The 20,062-nt window shown below is 43.4% G+C and overlaps 1 protein-coding gene across 3 annotated transcripts in view; it reads left to right on the top strand.

The window, feature by feature from the left end:
• The window catches only part of RACGAP1 (Rac GTPase activating protein 1), a 59,057-nt gene that overhangs the window by 12,833 nt on the left and 26,162 nt on the right, over window positions 1-20,062 (top strand). For all 3 annotated transcript variants that reach the window (XM_068131975.2, XM_068131972.2, XM_068131973.2), the window contains exons 7-9: window positions 7,599-7,703; window positions 10,865-10,991; window positions 11,268-11,368. In XM_068131975.2, the coding sequence (XP_067988076.2) occupies window positions 7,599-7,703; window positions 10,865-10,991; window positions 11,268-11,368 (333 nt within the window). The remainder of the gene's footprint in view (window positions 1-7,598; window positions 7,704-10,864; window positions 10,992-11,267; window positions 11,369-20,062) is intronic.

The raw sequence follows: 20,062 nt of genomic DNA, 5'->3' as shown, positions 1-20,062 counted from the left end.
TATAGCAATATCATGGGTATATTACACTGTTTTGACGACAACAAACTTGTAATGTGCGAGGTTGTAAAAAAACGGGGGGGGGTGCTTAACTTAATTCTTTGTGTATATATGATGTATATGTATATATATATATATGATGTATATGTATATATATATATATATGATGTATATGTATATATATATATATGATGTGTATGTATATATATATATATATGATGTGTATGTATATATATATATATATGATGTGTATATATATATATATATATATATGATGTGTATATATATATATATATAATTATATATATATATATATATATATATAATTATATATACTAGGGCATGCCCGTACGTGGGTGCCCGTTCCTTGCCAAAAAAAAAAAAAAACGCTACCCGTACGCTCTACCCCGCCCGTACGCCCGTACGCCCGTAAACAAAAAAAACAACGCTCTTCGCTTCCGCCCTTCGCTCTGGGAGAAATAATGCGCATAAGAAATCGAGAAATTATTATTTTCTCCGGAAGAAATCGAATTACGAACCGTAATGGCGCACGCGCTCGGCTCGGCTCGCAACAACGCGTTCTGTGATTGGCTGCCGGAAGTGAAGTCTTCACTGTCCGGAAGGTCGCAAATCGCAGTTACGATGAATCGCAAATTAGTTTTATTTAGTTTTAAAACATAGTTTAACGGCAACATAGTTTTCCAACGTGAAATAAATGAATACGCTCTCAAATGTGCCGTCCGAGGCAGAGTCTGTTCGCCACGTTCGGCACACGTGATAGCTCGCTGCTCTCTGATTGGTTGAATCGTTTTTTGGACATAGCTCGGTAACTACTTGTCCGATTAATATGAAACCTTGAAAAGGCACATCCTCGGGTCCCCAGCAATATACCTGGCAAGTTTAAAGTATATCGGACCCGTGGTTGTCGAGAAACAGCGGTCACAGACATACATACATACATACATACATACATACATACATACATACACACAGAGATTACTGGAATTATAGATAGATAGATAGATATATATATATATATATATATATATATATATATATGTATATATATATATATGATGTATATGTACATATCAGGGGTCCCAGCCCTCCTATTTTTCCTATTTATTCCTACTTTTTAATAGGATCCTATAAATCTCCTATTTTTTGGTGGAAATTCCTATTTTTCCTATTTTTTAACCCTCAATGTTCCAAAATTTAAATTGATATATTAATTAGTAGAATTTCTGTATCTAAGCGTCAGAACAGACATTCCTATACCAATCGTCAGCCATGGAATTGCTTTCTGGGTCCATAATCGCAAGACAAATTTCCAAAACGACTTTAAGCTCAAATCCCCGAAGAACATATGTCTCTTTGTCTTTTTCTCGAAAACCGTTTGTTCGATCGATTTCACAAGTGGTGAGTGCATTTTTGAGGACTCAACAAAGTGCAGTGTTGAGGAAAAATTGAGTATGCAGTGATGACGCCACAAATAAATACTGTACGAAGTGGAGGCATGTCGTTTACACCATGGTGTAAAGTACGTGTTGTTATTGATCTCGACTGGAAATGATATGTATATCTTATGTATATTATGTTATTGTTATTTTTGACTTTGTCCTAATATTAAGTATATCCTTCCAAACAATTGTTTTACCTTTATGATTCGTGCTTCATGCTATTCAGTAACAGAATTATAAAAGATAAAATGAGATGAAAATAATATAACTATGTTTATCACGCATTTCTCTTGGATTATCTCATATACTTTGTGAAGAATGACTGAATGATACCTTGACCATTATCATTGTCCTTTGTCTTATTTCAAAAGTTCAGCTGAGCTCAATTTTTAAGGTTTGTACTTTACTTAGAGTAACAAAACCAACTGTGAACTTTGCGGTTATTCAGTTATTACTAACAACCTTTCCCTAAAGATTCTACCTGAAATTGAACTTTTCTACTAATTTGCTAAACATTGACATTTGATACTACATGTTTAACTCAATCTTTCGCTTATTACAATGAGATTGTATTTTGCCTAAAACTAATAGTATTTGGCAAAGAACTAATTCAATCGACAATTCACACATTTCATCATTTAATTGCAGATAATAAAGAAGGACCACGACACAAAATAGGGATTACAACTTAATTCTGTATACTTTCGTGTGGTAGTTGCATATTCAGCTTTTAACAAAATTACAGTAGAATTAAAATTTACATACGCAATGCTGCACAATAGGTAATGCAAGCAATGTAGGACAATAAAAAAACAAACAAACAAAAAACAATAAAGACTGTTAAAGTCTTGTTGTTTCATAATCTTCTGAAGATAGTACAACAACAATACCAAAGATACATAATTGAATTGTCATCGCTTAGCTTGAACTCAGATTAGTGTTCAAGCTATTCAGCAGTGGAGAAAATGCAATTATCGGGTGGTAAACATGTTAGGACATGTTATTTATCATCTTTCTTGTTTCAGGTATAATCTGCAGACCGGTAAGAAATTTGTTGATTTGCCTTTAAATTACTTTGTTTGTTCTCATTATTTTACTAACTTATGTTTCAGTTTTGAAAAAAAAAACTGTTTGGTTCACAGTTCTTTCCACTTCATGCGTTAACAGGTTAGGATTTTCTATGCTAATTCATTTAATCTTATCTCATATTTGTTTTCTTTTTGACAGGTATACTCCCAGCAGTATAATGCCTGGTGGGAGAACTAAATTTAACCCAGAGTGGTTGAAAAGTGGACATGGATGTAGGCTTTCTGACTGGTGTCAGCCTAGCAAGTCCTCAGTGTTCTCAGCTTACTGCTCGTTGTGCCATTCGGAAGTGAGGTGTGACAATCAGGGTGTGAAACAACTGACACAACATGCCCAAAACAAAGGGCACCTGAAGCGTGCGAAGGAACTGCTGGGTGGGTCACAGACGTTGCTGACATTCGTTCAACCATCAACTTCATCTGCTTCAGCATCAGGGTCAGCTTCTACAGATGAGCCAAGTCGTGCAGCTTTAGTCTGTATGTCCAAAAAAGACGCTATTACAAAAGCAGAACTTCTATGGACATTGAAAGTTGTTCGTTCGAATCTGAGCTACTCTTCCTGTGACGGTTTGAAGGATCTTCTGCAGGCAATGTTTCCTGGTGTTATCCCGGATGGTTTCTCAATGAGCTCATCGAAAGTTTCATATCTCATTAGCGAAGCCACAGGTCCTTATTTTCAGGACATGATAGTCACTGATGTTAAGAATTCAGCTTCTGGCTTCAGCCTCATGTATGATGAAACCACCAATAAACAGAACTTGAAGCAACTAGAAATCCGTGTACGGTATTGGTCTGATGCCGAGGAACAGATATTAGTATTTCACCTCAAAACTTACCTCATGGGTCATGCAACTGGAGAAGATTTGTCCAGGAAAATAATCTCTGCCTTGGATGAATCGAAACTGCAGCTTCAGGATATTATCATGCTCGGCAGTGATGGGCCTAATGTGAGCACCACTGTGTGGAGACAGATTGACAAAGCCATTCTCGACAACAGGGGCCCTGGTCTCCTTGATGTAGGGACATGTACTCTCCATACAGTACACAATGCTTTTGCCAAAGGACTTGCAGAGTATTGTGGAAACCTAACTGAGCTTGCAGTGGACATTTTCTACTGGTTCAAAGGCTCTGCTGCTAGATCTGTTGATTTTCAAGACATTCAGCATAAATTGGGTGCTGTTCCAAAAAAGCCTTTGAAGCATGTCGAGTGCAGGTGGTTGACACTGGGACCTGCAGTGGAGCGGCTGATAGAGATCTGGGAATCTCTCAAAGAGTATTTCTTGGTATTTCTTCCAAAGCAGCAGCCAAAGGACATGTTTAAACCCAGGTACAAAAGAATCAAAACAGAACTACAGCGACCGGAAATAAAAGCTCAACTGCATTTCCTGAAGTTCTTGGCAGCAACATTTGCAGAGTTCCTCACCTTCTTCCAGTCAGAGCAACCACTTGTGCACATTCTATATGACAAACTCCATGACCTGCTCAAAAAACTGATCAGAAGAATTATGAAGACTCCTTCAGTTGATGCTGTGAAAGACATCTCAAACCTTGATGTTTCCATTGTTGCAAACCAGCTGGAGAATGAATCCATGGGTGTGGGAGAGGATACCCGACGGTGTATCGCTAAGTTGAAAGTCTCTGAGAGGGAAAGGATGTATCTTGGGATGAGGAAGTGCTACCAGGCAGCCATAGTACACCTACAAAAGAAGCTTCCATTGACAAACAAAATCCTGAAGAATGCCAGATGTCTGCAGCCACAAAACAGGACTGCTGCATGGTCTCTTGAATCAGCCAAGAGCCTGTCCAGACAGCTGAAGAGGAATATTGACAGTGACAGCATTGCAGATGAATGGAAGGTGTACCAAGAGGAAGCCATTCCTACTGACTGGTCCCAGGACACACAGGAGAATGAAGAAGAAGTCTGCATGAAGAGAGTGGACAGTTACTGGGGAAAAGTGTTGGCTTTAAAAGGCTGTACGGGAAACTGTAAATTCCACCAAGTGAGACAAATGATAAGGATTGTCCTTGCACTGTCTCACGGAAACAGTGACGTGGAACGCGCGTTCTCAATCAGTGGGAAAAGTGTCACCAAGGAGAGAGTTAGTCTGAGCGAGGCATCAATCAATGGTCTCCGTGCAACAATGGATGGCATGAGATTGTATGGTGACCGGCCCGAAATGGTCCCAGTCACAAAGGGACTCCTCTCGTTAGGACGTTCTGCTCACATGCACTATATGCAGAGACTTGAAGAAGAACGAAAAGCCAAGGAAGATGAACAGAAAGCCAGGGAGAAAACCAGGCAAGAGAAAGAAGAAAGAGAGAGAACAGCTAAGATTGCTGTAGAGAAGGCAGCGGAGCTGTCTCGTAAGAGCGAGGACTTGAAGAAAACAGAGAAATCTCTGGCAGCAAAAGAGTCATCTCAGCAGATGTCACTGACTGTTAGCAACAGTCTGCTTGATCAAGCAAATAAAAAGCTTAAGGTGGCGCTTAAGAAAGGTGACATGACTGAAATTGTGACTCGTATGGTGGAAACGAGACACAGACTCGTATGGTGGAAACCAGGGAGGCGCAGAGAAAAGTGGAGAAGAAAAAGCAGACTTTGATAGAGTCCATGGTGGCTGCCAAAAAGAAGAAGTCATAGTTTTTGTTGTCGATGTTAAGACGGGTGGGCCCAAGTTCATTGGGGGTGTGTCCATGCCCATACATGTACATGTATTTGCATAAATCTTGCAGCAATAAAGCTACCGATGTTGTTCCAATGCTGAAATCTGTGCTATTACTTCCTAGTTTTTTCCTATTAAACTCCTATTTTTTGTGATCAGAATTCCTATTTTTCCTATTATTTTGTCAATCAAAGTGGCTGGGACCCCTGACATATGTATAATTGTATATATTCCACTTTGTGGGCCTTGCCTGTCCTCGATTTTTTATATATATATATAGATATATATATATATATATACAGACTTGGCATTTAATATGGAATATTTTTTTTTTCTGAACTCAGTCTATCAATCTGGTGAGTTTCTTTTACGCTTCAGTGATGTCTTTGTTGAAAGAACCATGTCACTGATTGTCTTTCACAGCAAGAAGTCAATAACAGGATTATATCACAGGTGGCGTGACAAAATGTAAGGACAGGTACATTTGACGATTGGCTTCACAATCGGGTATATAAGGGTTGTTGCGTTCTGTATTAGTGGAAAACAACTGCTGCACGTCTACAAATGTTATTGCCGCTTCCTCTGGAGATGGTCCGTCAACTTGACAATGCTGTTTGTCATGGAGTGGTGGCTTTACGAAATTCTGGCATGAAACAGCGTGCTATTGCTCGGCAGTATGGCATCACTCAAGGTCAGGTGTCAAAGATCCTGAAACGAAATGCTCAGAGGGGTGTCCCTACTCCAATACCGAGGCCAGGACGTCCACACAGAACCACAAGGAGAGATGATCGCCAGCTGCACCGGTTAGTCTGCAATGGCCGTACCAAGTCAGCTAATCGGCTTAGGGCTGAGTGGCAGCAACTGACAAATGTGCCTGTATCCAGAAGGCTAGTCAACCAACGACTGGTTCAAGCAGGCTATCGTGCCAGGCGTCCCCTGAGAAAGTCACGCCTGACCAGACAACACAGCCAGCGCCGATTGCAGTGGGCCAAAGAGCACCGTCGATGGCAGCCAGGAAACTGGAATCACGTGACCTTCAGTGACTAGTCTAGATTTCTGGTCTATCGTCAAGTTGGCCACGTCCGAGTGCGCAGACAAGTGCATGAAGCCCACAACGAAGATTGTATAGTGCCAAGAGTCCAAGCTGGAGGTGGTGGGGTGACTGTTTGGGCTGCTTTTCATGCAGGGGGCAAAACTGACCTGGTTGTTCTGAATGGAAACCTGAACCAGTTCAAGTACAGGGTCATTCTGGAAGAAACATTGCTTCCATTTGCTCATGCAGCCTTTCGAGGAAACTTTGTCTTCTAAGATGACAATGCATGGCCTCATTGTGCTCACATGATCCAACACTTTCTTGCTGACCGTGGTGTAGAGCATATGGAGTGGCCTGCCATGTCCCCGGATATGAATCCGATAGAGAACTTGTTGGCAGAATTAACGCGTCAAATCGACAACTTGGACCAGCAGCCCACCTCTGTGCGTGAATTGCAGCAGGCTTTTGTCACTGCATGGCAAGCGATTCTTGTCCAAACCTTGGCAAATCTCGTGAACAGCATGCCTCGACGTGTACGTGCTCTCCTGAATGCTCGTGGGGGTTACACGAAGTACTGAACTGTAATTTTACTGTCGGTAATCCCAGTCATAATTTAGCTTTTGTTTTTGGTGAAATTTTTTTTGGCTAATGTGCAAAATAAAGAGATACTTCTGGAAAACGTACAGAAGTTTAACACAGTACTGTCCGTGAATTGAGTTCGATATCAGTTTGCATCACTTTCAAGGATCAATTTATTTGCTTCGAAATGTCAAATGTGGTTTTTGTTTCTTTTAAAGGTCACATTAACAAAATCTAGAATAATTTCAACATAATTCCAATGAACTTTTGGTTCTAAGTCATCTTGAAAAGTAAGTTCACCCCCACAAAAAAATATTCCATATTAGATGCCAAGTCTGTATGTATATATATGTATATATATATATATATCACTCACTACTTTGTGGTGTCCTTGTTATCCTTGACTAATGTGCATAGTGCTTGAAAGTCCAAAAGGTAGCTCGACCACCGGTAGTGCATTTTCCAGATAGTTCATGCCCTGCAACACAATCTTGTGTTCAGTCGCAAAGCATATCTTATCCAGGAATTTGCTACCATGCGTGTGCTTCTGCATTCGGAGTCTCACATGGTTAGTTTCCACCCCTAGCAGCACAATAGAACCTACCACCTCTGTCTTTTCCAACTTGTATTTTGGAAGTCATGTTTGTTTGGGAGAGAAAAACATTTTTGTCAGTTTGTGAAGGCCTTTTTCAGAGCAGAGTTCAAGTGTGTGGCGTGAATGGTTGAAATGGAGGCATAAATATGTCTTGCTTCCATTCCTATGTCAACCTTTGTGTCGCAGAAATCATCACATGAGGTAGAAGTCAAAAACCAGTTGCCTCCTGTCCCTGCCAAGCGGTCCTGCGTAGATTACACTGGCCAAAAACTCGTGACCCTGGTTGACAAGGCAAGTAATCCATCCACTTTCCTCATCTGCTGTAACTTGTGCTGAGCCTGAGATGTTTTAAATTGGCTCATAATGGTGGCATAACGGTTAGGCCATCCACTGAGTCGGGGAGGGGGGGGGGGGGGCGGTCAACGGTCAGTGGTTTGATTCTGATCTGGCCAAGTTGTACCAAAGTAAAGAATTTATTTATTTTTAATGGTACATTGTACTTCCTTACTTGGCGCTCAGCATTTAAAATATAGAGCACAGACAACCGCATGCGTTCGCATCGGTAGGGGGGAGGAAATGTCTTCCCTAATGCCCTGCTGAGTGAGGCGAGCATGACGTCACGAGATGGTGTTGCTGGTACCCAGAGTGCTACGGGGATATTCCTTCACTTTCCCAATGGTCATCGTCTGTATTTATGGTCATTGGCAATGATTTTACTGGTTAAGTTGCAGTTTCCTTCCCAGCAGTAGTTGGAGCAGGAATTTGTTGATTGTGCCGGCGATAGCTCGCCCACTCTTCACTAAGGACACCGTGGGTTATTTAATGTCCACCAACTAATGCCGACAGACGACACGTCCATTTTAACGTCCATCCGAGGGACGGCACACACATTGATTAAACACCAGGATGACAGTTTATAGGTGGGTCATGATTCAAACTCGGGCTAGACATCTTTGAAGCGAATGTGCGTGCCTTTAACCCATCCCTCCAGTTATTATAGTTGTTTGTTATTAGTATATACTATATAGTACTTTAATTATCGTTTTGAAATGGTATCCATGGAATAATATGCAAACTACTCTGAATACGTTTTAGTCCAACATTTGTCTTTGTATTCAGCGGTTAAAGGGAAACTCAAAAAGGTTGTTGATAGGTTGTAATTTCTTTTTTGAGAAGCGGACCGTTTTGCTTGGCCTGTTTTGTTCCCAACTGAACCCCTGGCTCATGATGCAGCGAACTCGGGTCCAATTCCCATATAATCTATGTTTGTCCATTGTCGACTGAGGTCATTGTAATTCATGTAAAAATCACACTAATGTACATTAATGTCCCTGTCCTGCGTGTGATACATGTACAAACTCCTTGAGCATTGTATCACTGTAGATTAAAATAAAAACCCACATTACTTGGAAAACAAATCATATATCCTTTAAATACCCACAAAACCTTTAATGAATACTTTGACCTTTCACAGAAAATTAAATGTATGAGTAAATGTCGGGTCTGGGTCGTACTGCACACCGGCATGTCTAACTCTCGAGGCTGCTGCAATAATGTGACGAACCTTCACCAGGACCAAGCATACAAGATGCTGGAGTGTCGGGTGTTTTGCTGCGTGAATATGCGGAGAGAATTAATGGATTAAAAATTCACTCTATAAATTAGCTTTTGGAAAATCGCAAGGTTGGAATGAGTCGATCTCTTTGAGCTCCTGGTAGTTTAACATGGAGTAGATGAAACAAGCGAGAATTGCTTTGCAATACATGTTCAATTGCTTTGCAACTCCAAAAAGGGCATAACTCTGTGACAAATTGACGAAACGCCCTGAAACTCGAACTTGTTCTGTATCTTGTCATAATAAATCCATGCACTAAGTTTCAATTTAATATGTTAAAGGTATGGGAAAAAGTCTGGAAAACCACAGGTGCGATGGATGGAAAGCAAACGTATATTCCCTCCTGTGAAACCGCTAGGGGACGAAAAAGAAAAATCCATTTTCCGATCATGTCTGTAATCGATCAGGTCAGCCTACTACAGGAGGATAACATTGGTGGAATATGCCTCACCTTCCATCTTTCAACACACGGTACCTCGATAGACGAGGCCAGAGAGGCATTTAAGAGGGACATTAGAAGGAAAGTCTCTCGTATTTTTATTCTCCTTCAGGTCGATTTACAATAATTGAAACCACTGATTTTCTGGTGACCATTTCACATCGGTGTACTTGCAAACGGTGTACTTACATGCGAGTAATCATCAGTTTACTTGTTAGACGAGAATGTAGAAATGCTGATTCTCATTTCCGTGGAGTCTGCATCGCTCCGTAATGTCTGTATTCATATCGCACCAATCTTTCCCTGTCCTCGATCATCTCCACTGAACTCGTCTAAACTTTCCTAACGCTCCAATTAGGCTTGACTGTATTCCAGATATATACAGTATTGCCATAACTCGTCGGAAAACGCCAACATATTAAACGAGTAGAAGCAAAAGTTCCCCTCCCCAGTGACGGGAAAAGTTTAAGTTAATCTATCAATTTAAATAATTATTTCATGGACTTTAAAAAAGTTAATTCTTTTGCACTTTTGGTTTCAATCGGAGCCAAAGTTTTGAGCTACTTGTACTATGATTACATGTTGATTTTAAAGATTACTGCAAGGTACCATAAGGTGACTCATAACTATATTGCATAAATAAAGGTGAAATGAAAACGCAAAATAACCAATCGGCAGCTTTTCAAATGCAGCGATGGAAGTGGCCGCCCTAAACGGGAGACAGACAGACGGACGCACAGGCAGACACCACCGTTCGATGTACATGTATACTGTATATATGCATATATGTATCATATACAGCATGTATCCCTGGTGTTGGGCTAGCGGCTAGGGTGCCGGCTTAGGATCCTAGGATCCTGGGTTCGAATCCCGGTCAAATCGCTGAATTAACGCCAGGGGGGTTGACTCAGCCTGTCATCCTTCCGAGGTCGGCAAATTGAGTACCAGTTCACTGGTAATTCCCTGCTTGTCGTTAAAGGCGGCAAAAAGGGTTGGCGTCAGGAAGGGCATCCGGCCGTAAAACATTGCTTCAAAAAGGGGACCAAAAAACAACAACAACCACAGTTCCCGAAAAAGGCCAACCCCCGCTTGCGGGGAAAAATGGCCTCTAAAGGTGGTTTATACAGCATGATATGATGCGACTTTCACAGTGGCACCTATGCATGGTTAATTTTTTTTTTTTAAGGATTCAGTGATATTGTATTTAAGTGCTCATGAGTCTTTATGAATGGTGTTCAAAGTATGTTTGATGTTTCAGAAAATGTTATGAAATATGGTACCTACCCACTCGCATGTCCCAAAATGTGTTGATTGTTATGGGGGAACAATGCTTTTGTATATGTATCAATCCATACTCTGTAGCATTCTATCTTCCCTTTCTCACTCTGTTTTGTCCAGGGCGATTCGATATTGGCTACGACAATGGTGACTGTGCCCCCGGATGGAGGCCCCGTTGAGGCTGTCTCCACACTCTCTCCTGTGCCCCGCCGTCGCTCCAGCCGTGGCAGGCGTCTCTCCATTTCTGGTGTGCTTCTGTGCCTTTTGCACCCTCCCACTTTTGGCAACTTGGATGTGAGATATAATCTCTACCAACATGGCAGACAAACGTTTGTTTGTTTCCCAATTTAATATATTTTTAATTTATTTGGAAATGTGTGCGGAACATACATTTTGTTGATGGACTACGCCCTTGTGCTTTGAGGGAAAATTCTGAATGGCATCTGCTTTGTTTTTTGTTATTCATTGAATAACTTTGTGAACATACTCGAGACTAAACCAGTTTGTGGGTTTACCTGTCCAGAAATGGGTTTGGGGCAAGATGGCCCACCAGCAAATACAGTCCAGTATGGGGACGCAAGTGTACGTGCTACACTGCGCCAGCACACCTTCGTCACCAAAACGGTAATAACCTTCTCAGAGTTACCACTCACCTATTTCATGCTGGCTTAAAAATGGCAAATACAATGTAGTAAGCTATTACCAAATTATTTGTTATATATTTATTTATCGTTTTTAGGTATTGTATATGTATATGTGCATTGTGCATATATACTTAATTTCCAAACACACTTGGTCACAAGTATTCCTCACTGACTGGGTCCACAGTCAAGGTCCTCAGCATCCCATTTCGGCCCTTCAACCTCGATACGGTCAGCTGAGGTGGGCCAGCAGGGGTGCACATGCAGCAGCTACACCTGGATGCGTACATACCCCCACCCCAGCCAGTGAGAACACTGACTACAACAACAAAACCGCCTCCTCTCCCAGAATCCACAGCCCCTCACCCAATCACTCTCGCACCAAAAAAAAACCACACCTAACCAACCGACCACCTGCCCTTATAACATGCACCACTCAAACAAAAACACATTCATGCAAAACCACACACACACGCACACGCACACACACACACCATTCACACATCTCCATTTCTCTTCCACGCTCAGTCACTACCGCTTTAGACTGAAATGAACCACCACCCTCAACCTACACCGTTTGGCGTGCCTCCATAAACTTCCTCCAAATCCAAAGTGAGCCTTTCAAGGCAACCTGGGCCACTCTGTCACACATCCTCCTTTTTTTTTTTTTTTCTTTGTCCCACATACTTCAAGCTGGTTCATAATAACAACGTCTTTTGTGTGTTGTGCCAAATCAATAATGACGATTTTTATTTATTTCTGTTTTCCAATCCTCACCTTCATGGTAACTTCACTCGGTTACAGTTATGTGGATGTTTAGATGTTTCATTCACTCGTACAGACTCGAATTACATTGAATAGAACAGAATGGACTATGCTGAGGGATGTCTGCATGTTCACAATTTTCAGTTCTAGTCTAATGGCTCGCCTCATTCTCCTCTGTACGGGTTCAAGACTTATTTTGTGGGGACGGAGTTGGTCAAGGCTAAAACCATTTAATTTTCCTCAGTGTAGGTAAAAGGTCGAGGTCCCAGCACAAAGTCATTTACATGGCAAAGTGTGATTTGGATTATGACTAAACCAGTGGGCCTTTGGTAATGAAACTTGACTGAGTTTTGGGAGTTTACCAGGAAGGGAACTCTTAAATTGACGGATGTAGATCAAGGTTTAGAGGACAGTCAAAGCTGGTGAAATGTAACTTCAAAACGCTCTTCCATGTCATGTAAAACCATTGAATGAATCTGCACAAAAATTTGGTGAACCTATTGGCCATTGTTTCTCAATTGTAGGGACTTCCGGTTTGTTTTCCTTGTGCCTGAATGGTGAAATTTAAGCTGCTCGGTTTTCCGCACCGAATTTGCCATGTTTTGTGTGCGTCAGTGGTCGGTATTGCTGTTTCGCCATGTGCAATATGAATCTACATTAAATATAATAATAATAATACATTTATTTTATATAGCGCTTTTCAAGAAGCCCAAAAATGCTTTGACAGAGTACAAAAAACAAGTGCAAAAAGACAAAAATCAATAGGTAAATAATCAAAGGAAGGAGAAGGAGAAGAGATAGTCAGGGGTTAAATGCTGTGGGTTAAATGTTGAATGCAGTGTTGAACAGGTGGGTCTTGAGTGATGTTTTGAATGTGGTGAGTGAGGAGGAGTCTCTGATGGTGTGAGGTAGTGAGTTCCAGAGGGTGGGAGCAGCGATGGAGAAGGCCCTGTCACCCCAGGATCTGAATTTGGTCCGGATGGGGGGGGGGGGGGGGGGGGGTCAGGAGTTTGGTACCAGCAGAGCGGAGGTTGCGGGTGGGAGTGTGTCTGGAGAGGAGGTCAGCCAGGTAGGATGGGGCCAGGTCATGGAGGGCTTTGTAGGTCAAGAGGAGGATTTTGTACTGGATTCTCTGGGGGATGGGGAGCCAGTGAAGCTTGTAAAGGACGGGGGTGATGTGGTCACGGGTCCGGGAATGGGTGAGTAGACGGGCAGCGGAGTTCTGAATGTATTGGAGTTTATTGGTGATTATTGAGGGTGAACCATAGAGGAGGCTGTTGCAGTAGTCCAGACGGGAGGTGATGAAGGCGTGGATGAGGGTTTCTGCAGCCGTGGAGGAGAGGGATGGACGGAGACGGGCGATGTTTTTCAGGTGAAAGAAGGCTGTCTTTGTGATGTGTTTAGTGTATTTGTCGAAGGAGAGGGTTTGGTCAAAGATGATGCCAAGATTCCAGATGTGAGGGGAGGTGGATACTGGGAAACCGTCGATGTTGAGGGCAAAGTTATGGGTGGATTTGGTGAGCGTTTTTGGGCCAATGATGATTATTTCAGATTTATCATAGTTAAGTTTGAGGAAGTTGATTTGAAGCCAGGATTTTATTTCAGTGATGCAGTTTGTCAGGATAGAGTGGGTGGCGGTGGAGATGGACATGGTGGAGATGAAAAGCTGGATGTCATCGGCGAAGCAGTGGAATTGGAGACCATGACGGCGGATTAAGTGACCAAGGGGGGACAGGTACAGGATGAAGAAGAGGGGGCCAAGAATTGAACCTTGGGGGAGGGGAGCAGTGGGGGATTTGCAGTTATTGATGGAGATGAACTGGCGTCTGTCAGAGAGGTATGATTTGATCCAAGAGAGGGCAGTGCCGGTAATGTTAAAGGTGGTTTCAAGTCGGGTGAGGAGGATGGTGTGATTAAAAAACCAGGTAGGATGGGGCCAGGTCATGGAGGGCTTTGTAGGTCAAGAGGAGGATGGTGTGATTGATGGTCAAATATAAATGCTTCTTCTTTAAAACAAACAAACAAACAAAAAAACTATATACATATATATACTGTATATATATATATATATATATATATATATATATATCTACGTATATTATAATAGCCGTAGATGATTCTGTCTGTTGGACGTCTGTCCGGGGTGTGGCTTACTCGGTTTGCAGAGTAGCTCCACCCATAGCTCCACCCATTCTGGGAGAGGCTTCATATAAACAAATATCCACCATTTTATTGACTCGCATAGCTTTGAGGCCTGTTTTGTAGGCCCGTGGTGTCTTGCTCTCTCTCCCAGTTTTATTTCAAATCAAATTCGATATATCATTTCATTTTTCACAGTCGCTAACATAGTTTTAGACTCGGTTGAAAAAAAACGGGAAGAAAATCCGATGAAAGTTGCCGTTTATAGAACGAAATGAATTCTCAAAGGCCTGTAACTTCAAGGCCATTGAGTCTCTCTCACGCCTTTGTCTCCAATCTAACTCACAATCTGATTTCATTTTTATCGATGGTTTTAGACTCGGTGTCAGCAATAATTGAGAACATTCCACACACGCGGGAAAATGCAGAGATATATTTTTAAAAATCGCATCATGATGTATCATACACCGCCCAACATGACACCGATGGCAACGTGTCGACATATATTAAAAATTCGCTTTTGCTTTTCCGTTAAGATATATTACTTTTTCGTTTGATGACAGTCGTCACAAAAACGTCAACAATTATGCCGACATATATTTCTTCATTTTTATTTAATTCAACATTATTATCCGGATTTTTTTTTTTGGTTTTTTTGTATACTGAATTGAGGCTCGTGAAAGAGCTAACATTTACTTCACAAACAAATCAACCAGACAAACAAAATATATAAAAAGAGGGAGCGGAAGACAAGATGGGGAGAGAAGGGGAAGCACACAAACACAACATTTGAGAGCAGGGAGATGTGTGGAAGGGAGAGGGCTTGGGGGGAGGAGGCGTGGGAAGGGGGGGGGGGGAGGAGGCGTGGGAAGGGGGGGGGGGGAGGGAGAAGTATAAAACACAAGGACACCAAGGACACCAAGGACTTCCAGGACAGAAGTTGGTATTTCAAAAAAGTGGAATTGGGGTGAAATTAGCTGGGGTAGAAAAGATCAAGGTTTTGGATGGGGGAAGATAAGAGATGGTGGTGAACAGCTGTTTTAAAGACCTGGAGGGTGGAGTGGGATTGAAGAGAGTGAGGGAGTTTGTTCCAGAGGCGGGAGAAAAGAGGAATGAACGAGTGAAGGTGAGCAGAGAGTCTTGATTTTGGCAGTTTGACCATAAGAGGGTTACAGGCAGATCTTGTGCGACCTGTAGGAATATTTGCGGGACAGAGCCCAGAGAGAGCTGGGGGGGGCAAGGCCAAAGAGGAGTCGGTAGAAGACGGAAAGACCACCAACCTGCCTGCGGTGAGTGAGTGAGAGGCCTTTGGAGTTAGCTTCATCACGGGAGATTCCAATGATTCTGAATGCTTTGGTTTCAACAGCGTGAAGACGAGCTAGGTGTGAGGCAGGAGCACCAGCCCAGAGGGGAGAGCAGCATTCCATTGAGCTGTGGATGAAAGCCTTTTATGTGGTGAGGAGCTCAGGTGTGCCAAGGAAGGATTTCGCACGACGGAGGATGCCCAGTCGGCGACTGGCTTTGGAGGCCAGATTTGAAATGTGGTTTTCCCAGGAAAGATCATGGCAGATAGTGAGACCCAAAAGCTTGAGTGACAGAACTTCTTGGAGAGGATTATTCAGAAAGTGGATGGGAGGGTTGTCCAGTCGGTCTTTTTGGAAAGACATCGTAAGAGTGTGAGATTTTTCAGGATTGAAAGACATGTTCCACTTGTTTGCCCAGTCTGTGATTTTGTCCAGGTCTGCAGAGAGTGAGGAGGCTGCAGACTGCCGATCTGAGGGATGAAGAATGGAGCGACAGAGAGTAGAGTCATCAGCAAAGAGATACAGAGGATTTTCAAGAGAGTCAGAGAGATCATTGATGAAGACCAGAAAAAGCACAGGGCCCAGAACACTGCCTTGTGGAACTCCAGCCTGAACAGGAAGACGAGATGAGAGAAACCCATTCAGGGCCACACGTTGACTACGAATAGAGAGGAAGTCCGCCAGCCATGCGTGGAGATTTCCATGGATACCAAAAGAGGAGAGTTTGGTGAGCAGAGCGGGGTGCCAGACCGTATCGAAGGCACGTGATATGTCAAAGGAGACTGCTCTAATTTCCTGTTTGGCATTGAGGACCTCCATCCATTGTTGAGAAAGCAGAAGCAGCATGTCCAGAGTAGAGTGTCCAGGTCTGAAACCAAATTGATGATCAGAGATCAAGCCATTGGAGAAGAGGAAAGATTTCATATCTGAAGCAATGATGGATTCCATGACTTTGCTGATAATTGGGAGAAGGCTGATTGGTCTGTAGTTGCTGGGATCTGTTTTTGCACCTTTTTTGTGCAAAGCGGTGATGTTGGCAGATTTCCAACCAGATGGAAGATGACCTTGAGCAAAAGAGAGGGTGAAGAGAACAGAGAGAGGGAGTGAAAGAGTGGAAGAACAGGATTTTAGGACCTGTGGGCTGATGCTGTCAGGTCCAGTTGCAGAATCAGAGTCGAGGGTTGAGAGAAACTTTTCCACCTTGTCAGGAGGAAAGGACACAGAGTCCAGGAGCAGCTGGGTACGACTGGGTACGGTGGGTACAGAGAGGGATGGGTTTGGGACACAAGATTTAGAGGCAAACACAGAGTTGAGGCATTCAGCTTTTTCACGTGCGGAGTCAGCCGTGTGGCCATTTGAGGTGAGAGGGGATGGAGGGGGAACAAACACCAGAAACAGATTTGACCAGACGCCACCAGGATTTGGAAGAGGGAGACAGATAAGAGAGTTCGGTCCTGAGAACGGAGAGATATTGTTTCCTGGCTCTCCTGAGGGTGGACACACACTTGTTTCGGGCTTTGTGAAAGGAAATGAGATTTCCTTCCATTGGATTTGCTTTCCAGGAGACGAAAGCACGTTGTTTCTGGGCAATAGCCTCACCACAAGATTCCGTGTACCATGGACGGGAGGAAGGGTATGACAACTGAAGACGAGATGGGATAAATCTGTGCATGAGAGAGAGCAATTTACTTTGGAAGAATTCCCAGGATGAGTTGATGTCAGAGGCGGTAGAGATGGGAGACCAGTCCAGATGATTGATGGCTGCTTGAAGACCGTGCCAGTTGGCCTGAGTAAAATGCCAGACTCGTCGACGCTGAGGAGGCGCTCTTGAGAATGGTCAGAGAGATGTCCACTTTAACAAGCACATGATCAGAAGAGCCGATTGGAGCAGAAGAAGAGCAGCAGACATTTTCAGGGAAGTTAGTCATAACCAAGTCCAGAAGAGAAGATGCTCCGTTGACTGAAATCCGAGTCGGGAAATTGACAGATTGTGTCAGTCCCAGTGAGTCACAGAAGTCCTTTGCTGAAGAGCCATGGCTGGTGAGAGAGGTACCCACACCCAGCCAACTGGCATGGTGACAGTTGAAATCACCACATATGAGGAAGAGAGAGTTGGGATGGGTAGATAGAAGTTGGTCCATATTCTCAGACAGCGAGATATAGATGGAGTCATCACTGTTTGGTGGACGGTACAACACACATATGAACAAAAGGTGGGAGCGAAGGGGAAACCGTAGCCAAAGGTATTCCTGGGGGTGAGGTGGAGAGAGGGCAGTGCAGGGCGAGTGAGGAAGAGTTTTTTTTATAAAGATAGCAACCCCACCTCCAGGACGAGGCTCAGGTCTATCATACCGGAGGATGGAGTAACCTGGGAGAGATACCAAGGAATCAGAGACATCATGAAGGAGGAAAGTTTCTGTTAAGCAGATCACGTCTGGTTTGTCAGAAGCAACCTGTATGGAGAGATCAGACAAGTTTGAGCGAAGGCCCCGGATGTTTGAGGTCCATACTGTTAAGGAAGAGGAAGGGGGAGCATCGGATACAGAACAGGGGGGGGGGGGGGAGTGGTAGGGTAAGATGTATAAGAGGTAGGGAGAGCTGTTGAAGGTGTGTCAGAGATTACAGAATAGCTTGGAGAAAGGGAAGAATGGGGCGGACAAAAGGTTTGATGGTGATTGGGAGAGGCGCAGTGAGGTGTTATTTGACGAGGGGGAAGAGCGAGGCAGAAGGTTGAGGGAGATGAAGGTGAAAGTTGGAAGGGGGAAGAAGCGGGGAGGATGCTTTGAGGAGGAGGGGTGAGAGGGGAGTCTAGGAGGGGAGGAGCGAGGGAGAGTCTCGGAGGGGAGGGGTGTGGGGGGAGATTTGAAAGGAATGGGTGATTGGGAAGATTTGGAGGGGAGGGGCAAGGGGGTAAATTTAGAGGGGAGGGGTGATGGGGAAGTTTTGGAGGGGAGGGGTGATGGGTGAGTTTTGGAGGGAAGGGGTGATGGGGAAGATTTGGAGGGGAGGGGCAAGGGGGAAGATTTGAAAGGGATGGGTGATGGGGAAGATTTGGAGGGGAGGGGCAAGGGGGAAAATTTGAAAGAGATGGGTGATGGGGATGATTTGGAGGGGAGGGGCAAGGGGGTAGATTTAGAGGGGAGGGGTGATGGGGAAGTTTTGGAGGGGAGGGGTGATGGGTGAGTTTTGGAGGGAAGGGGTGATGGGGAAGATTTGGAGGGGCAAGGGGGAAGATTTGAAAGGGATGGGTGATGGGGAAGATTTGGAGGGGAGGGGCAAGGGGGAAAATTTGAAAGAGATGGGTGATGGGGAAGATTTGGAGGGGAGGGGCAAAGGGGTAGATTTGGAGGGGAGGGGTGATGGGGAAGTTTTGAAGGGGAGGGGTGATGGGGAAGATTTGGAGTGAAGGGGTGATGGGGAAGTTTTGGAGGGAAGGGGTGATGGGGAAGATTTGGAGGGGAGGGGTGATGGGGAAGATTTGGAGGGGAGGGGTGAGATTGGATTTTGAAAAGTGTACGATTAATGGGAAACGAACATTTATTGCAAATTGAGTTTCTTGAGACATTCGAGTCAAAAAGACGTTTGAGGACGCTGGAGGGAGGATGGAGTGCTGGAGAGTTTAGGGAATGAATGAAAGATGCACTATAAGAGATGGAATTTTTTTTTGGAATGAATAGATTTGGTGAGCAAGTCAAAAGCATCCTTTTATAGAAGAAGAAGAAAAAGGTGTTATAGAATATGACAGAATACAGGTCTTCAGGGGACAGATTAGACATTTTTTAACAACGTGATCACGTGATCACAAACAACGTGGTCGAAGAACGAACGAACAAATAAGAACGAATAAACGAATAAGAACAGAAGGAAATTTTTTTTGTTGTTTTTTTTTGTTGTTGTTGAGGAGATTTTAAAACAAGGAAGTATGGGGTGAAAAGACCGGGAAAACCAGAGACCAGAAAGTAATTGCAGCGCGATCGGAGAACCGCTGAGACAAAAACAAAGCCTCAAGCCAAGGTCGGACACGGTGGCCTAGTAATACACCTAGGCCTCAGAATACACGATACGAAAGACCGACGATTCTGTACACAGGTATGAAAAACCAACACCAAGAATACTATTAAAAAGACCCCAATAGGTACATACACCGAGAGAAAGATACAGTTTCGATAAAAACACAATTGTGAAAAGTTACTTAACTTCGAAAGCAAGCGCGCATGGACAGCTTTGAAGAGACGAGACCTCCAATCTTGCGCATGCGCAGATAGTAAAATATGTTTCAGGAAATTACCGAGATATTTCTTCGTTTTTTTTATTAGTTATGTGCGCATACACTTTAAATAGGTTGATTTGAAATCTTTAATTTTCCACAATATAATTTACTTGCCATTTATCATTTGATGATTACGAGACACTTCCTCTTGAGGATCGTGACAATTCATGCGCTGCGTGGAAACTTCTATTTCCAAAAT

This window comes from Myxine glutinosa, chromosome 12, assembly GCF_964187855.1.
Source record: "Myxine glutinosa chromosome 12, kmMyxGlut1.1, whole genome shotgun sequence".
Lineage (NCBI taxonomy): Eukaryota > Metazoa > Chordata > Myxini > Myxiniformes > Myxinidae > Myxine > Myxine glutinosa.
The sequence above is the reverse complement of the archived record's forward strand: the minus strand, read 5'-3'. Positions and strand labels throughout refer to the sequence as shown.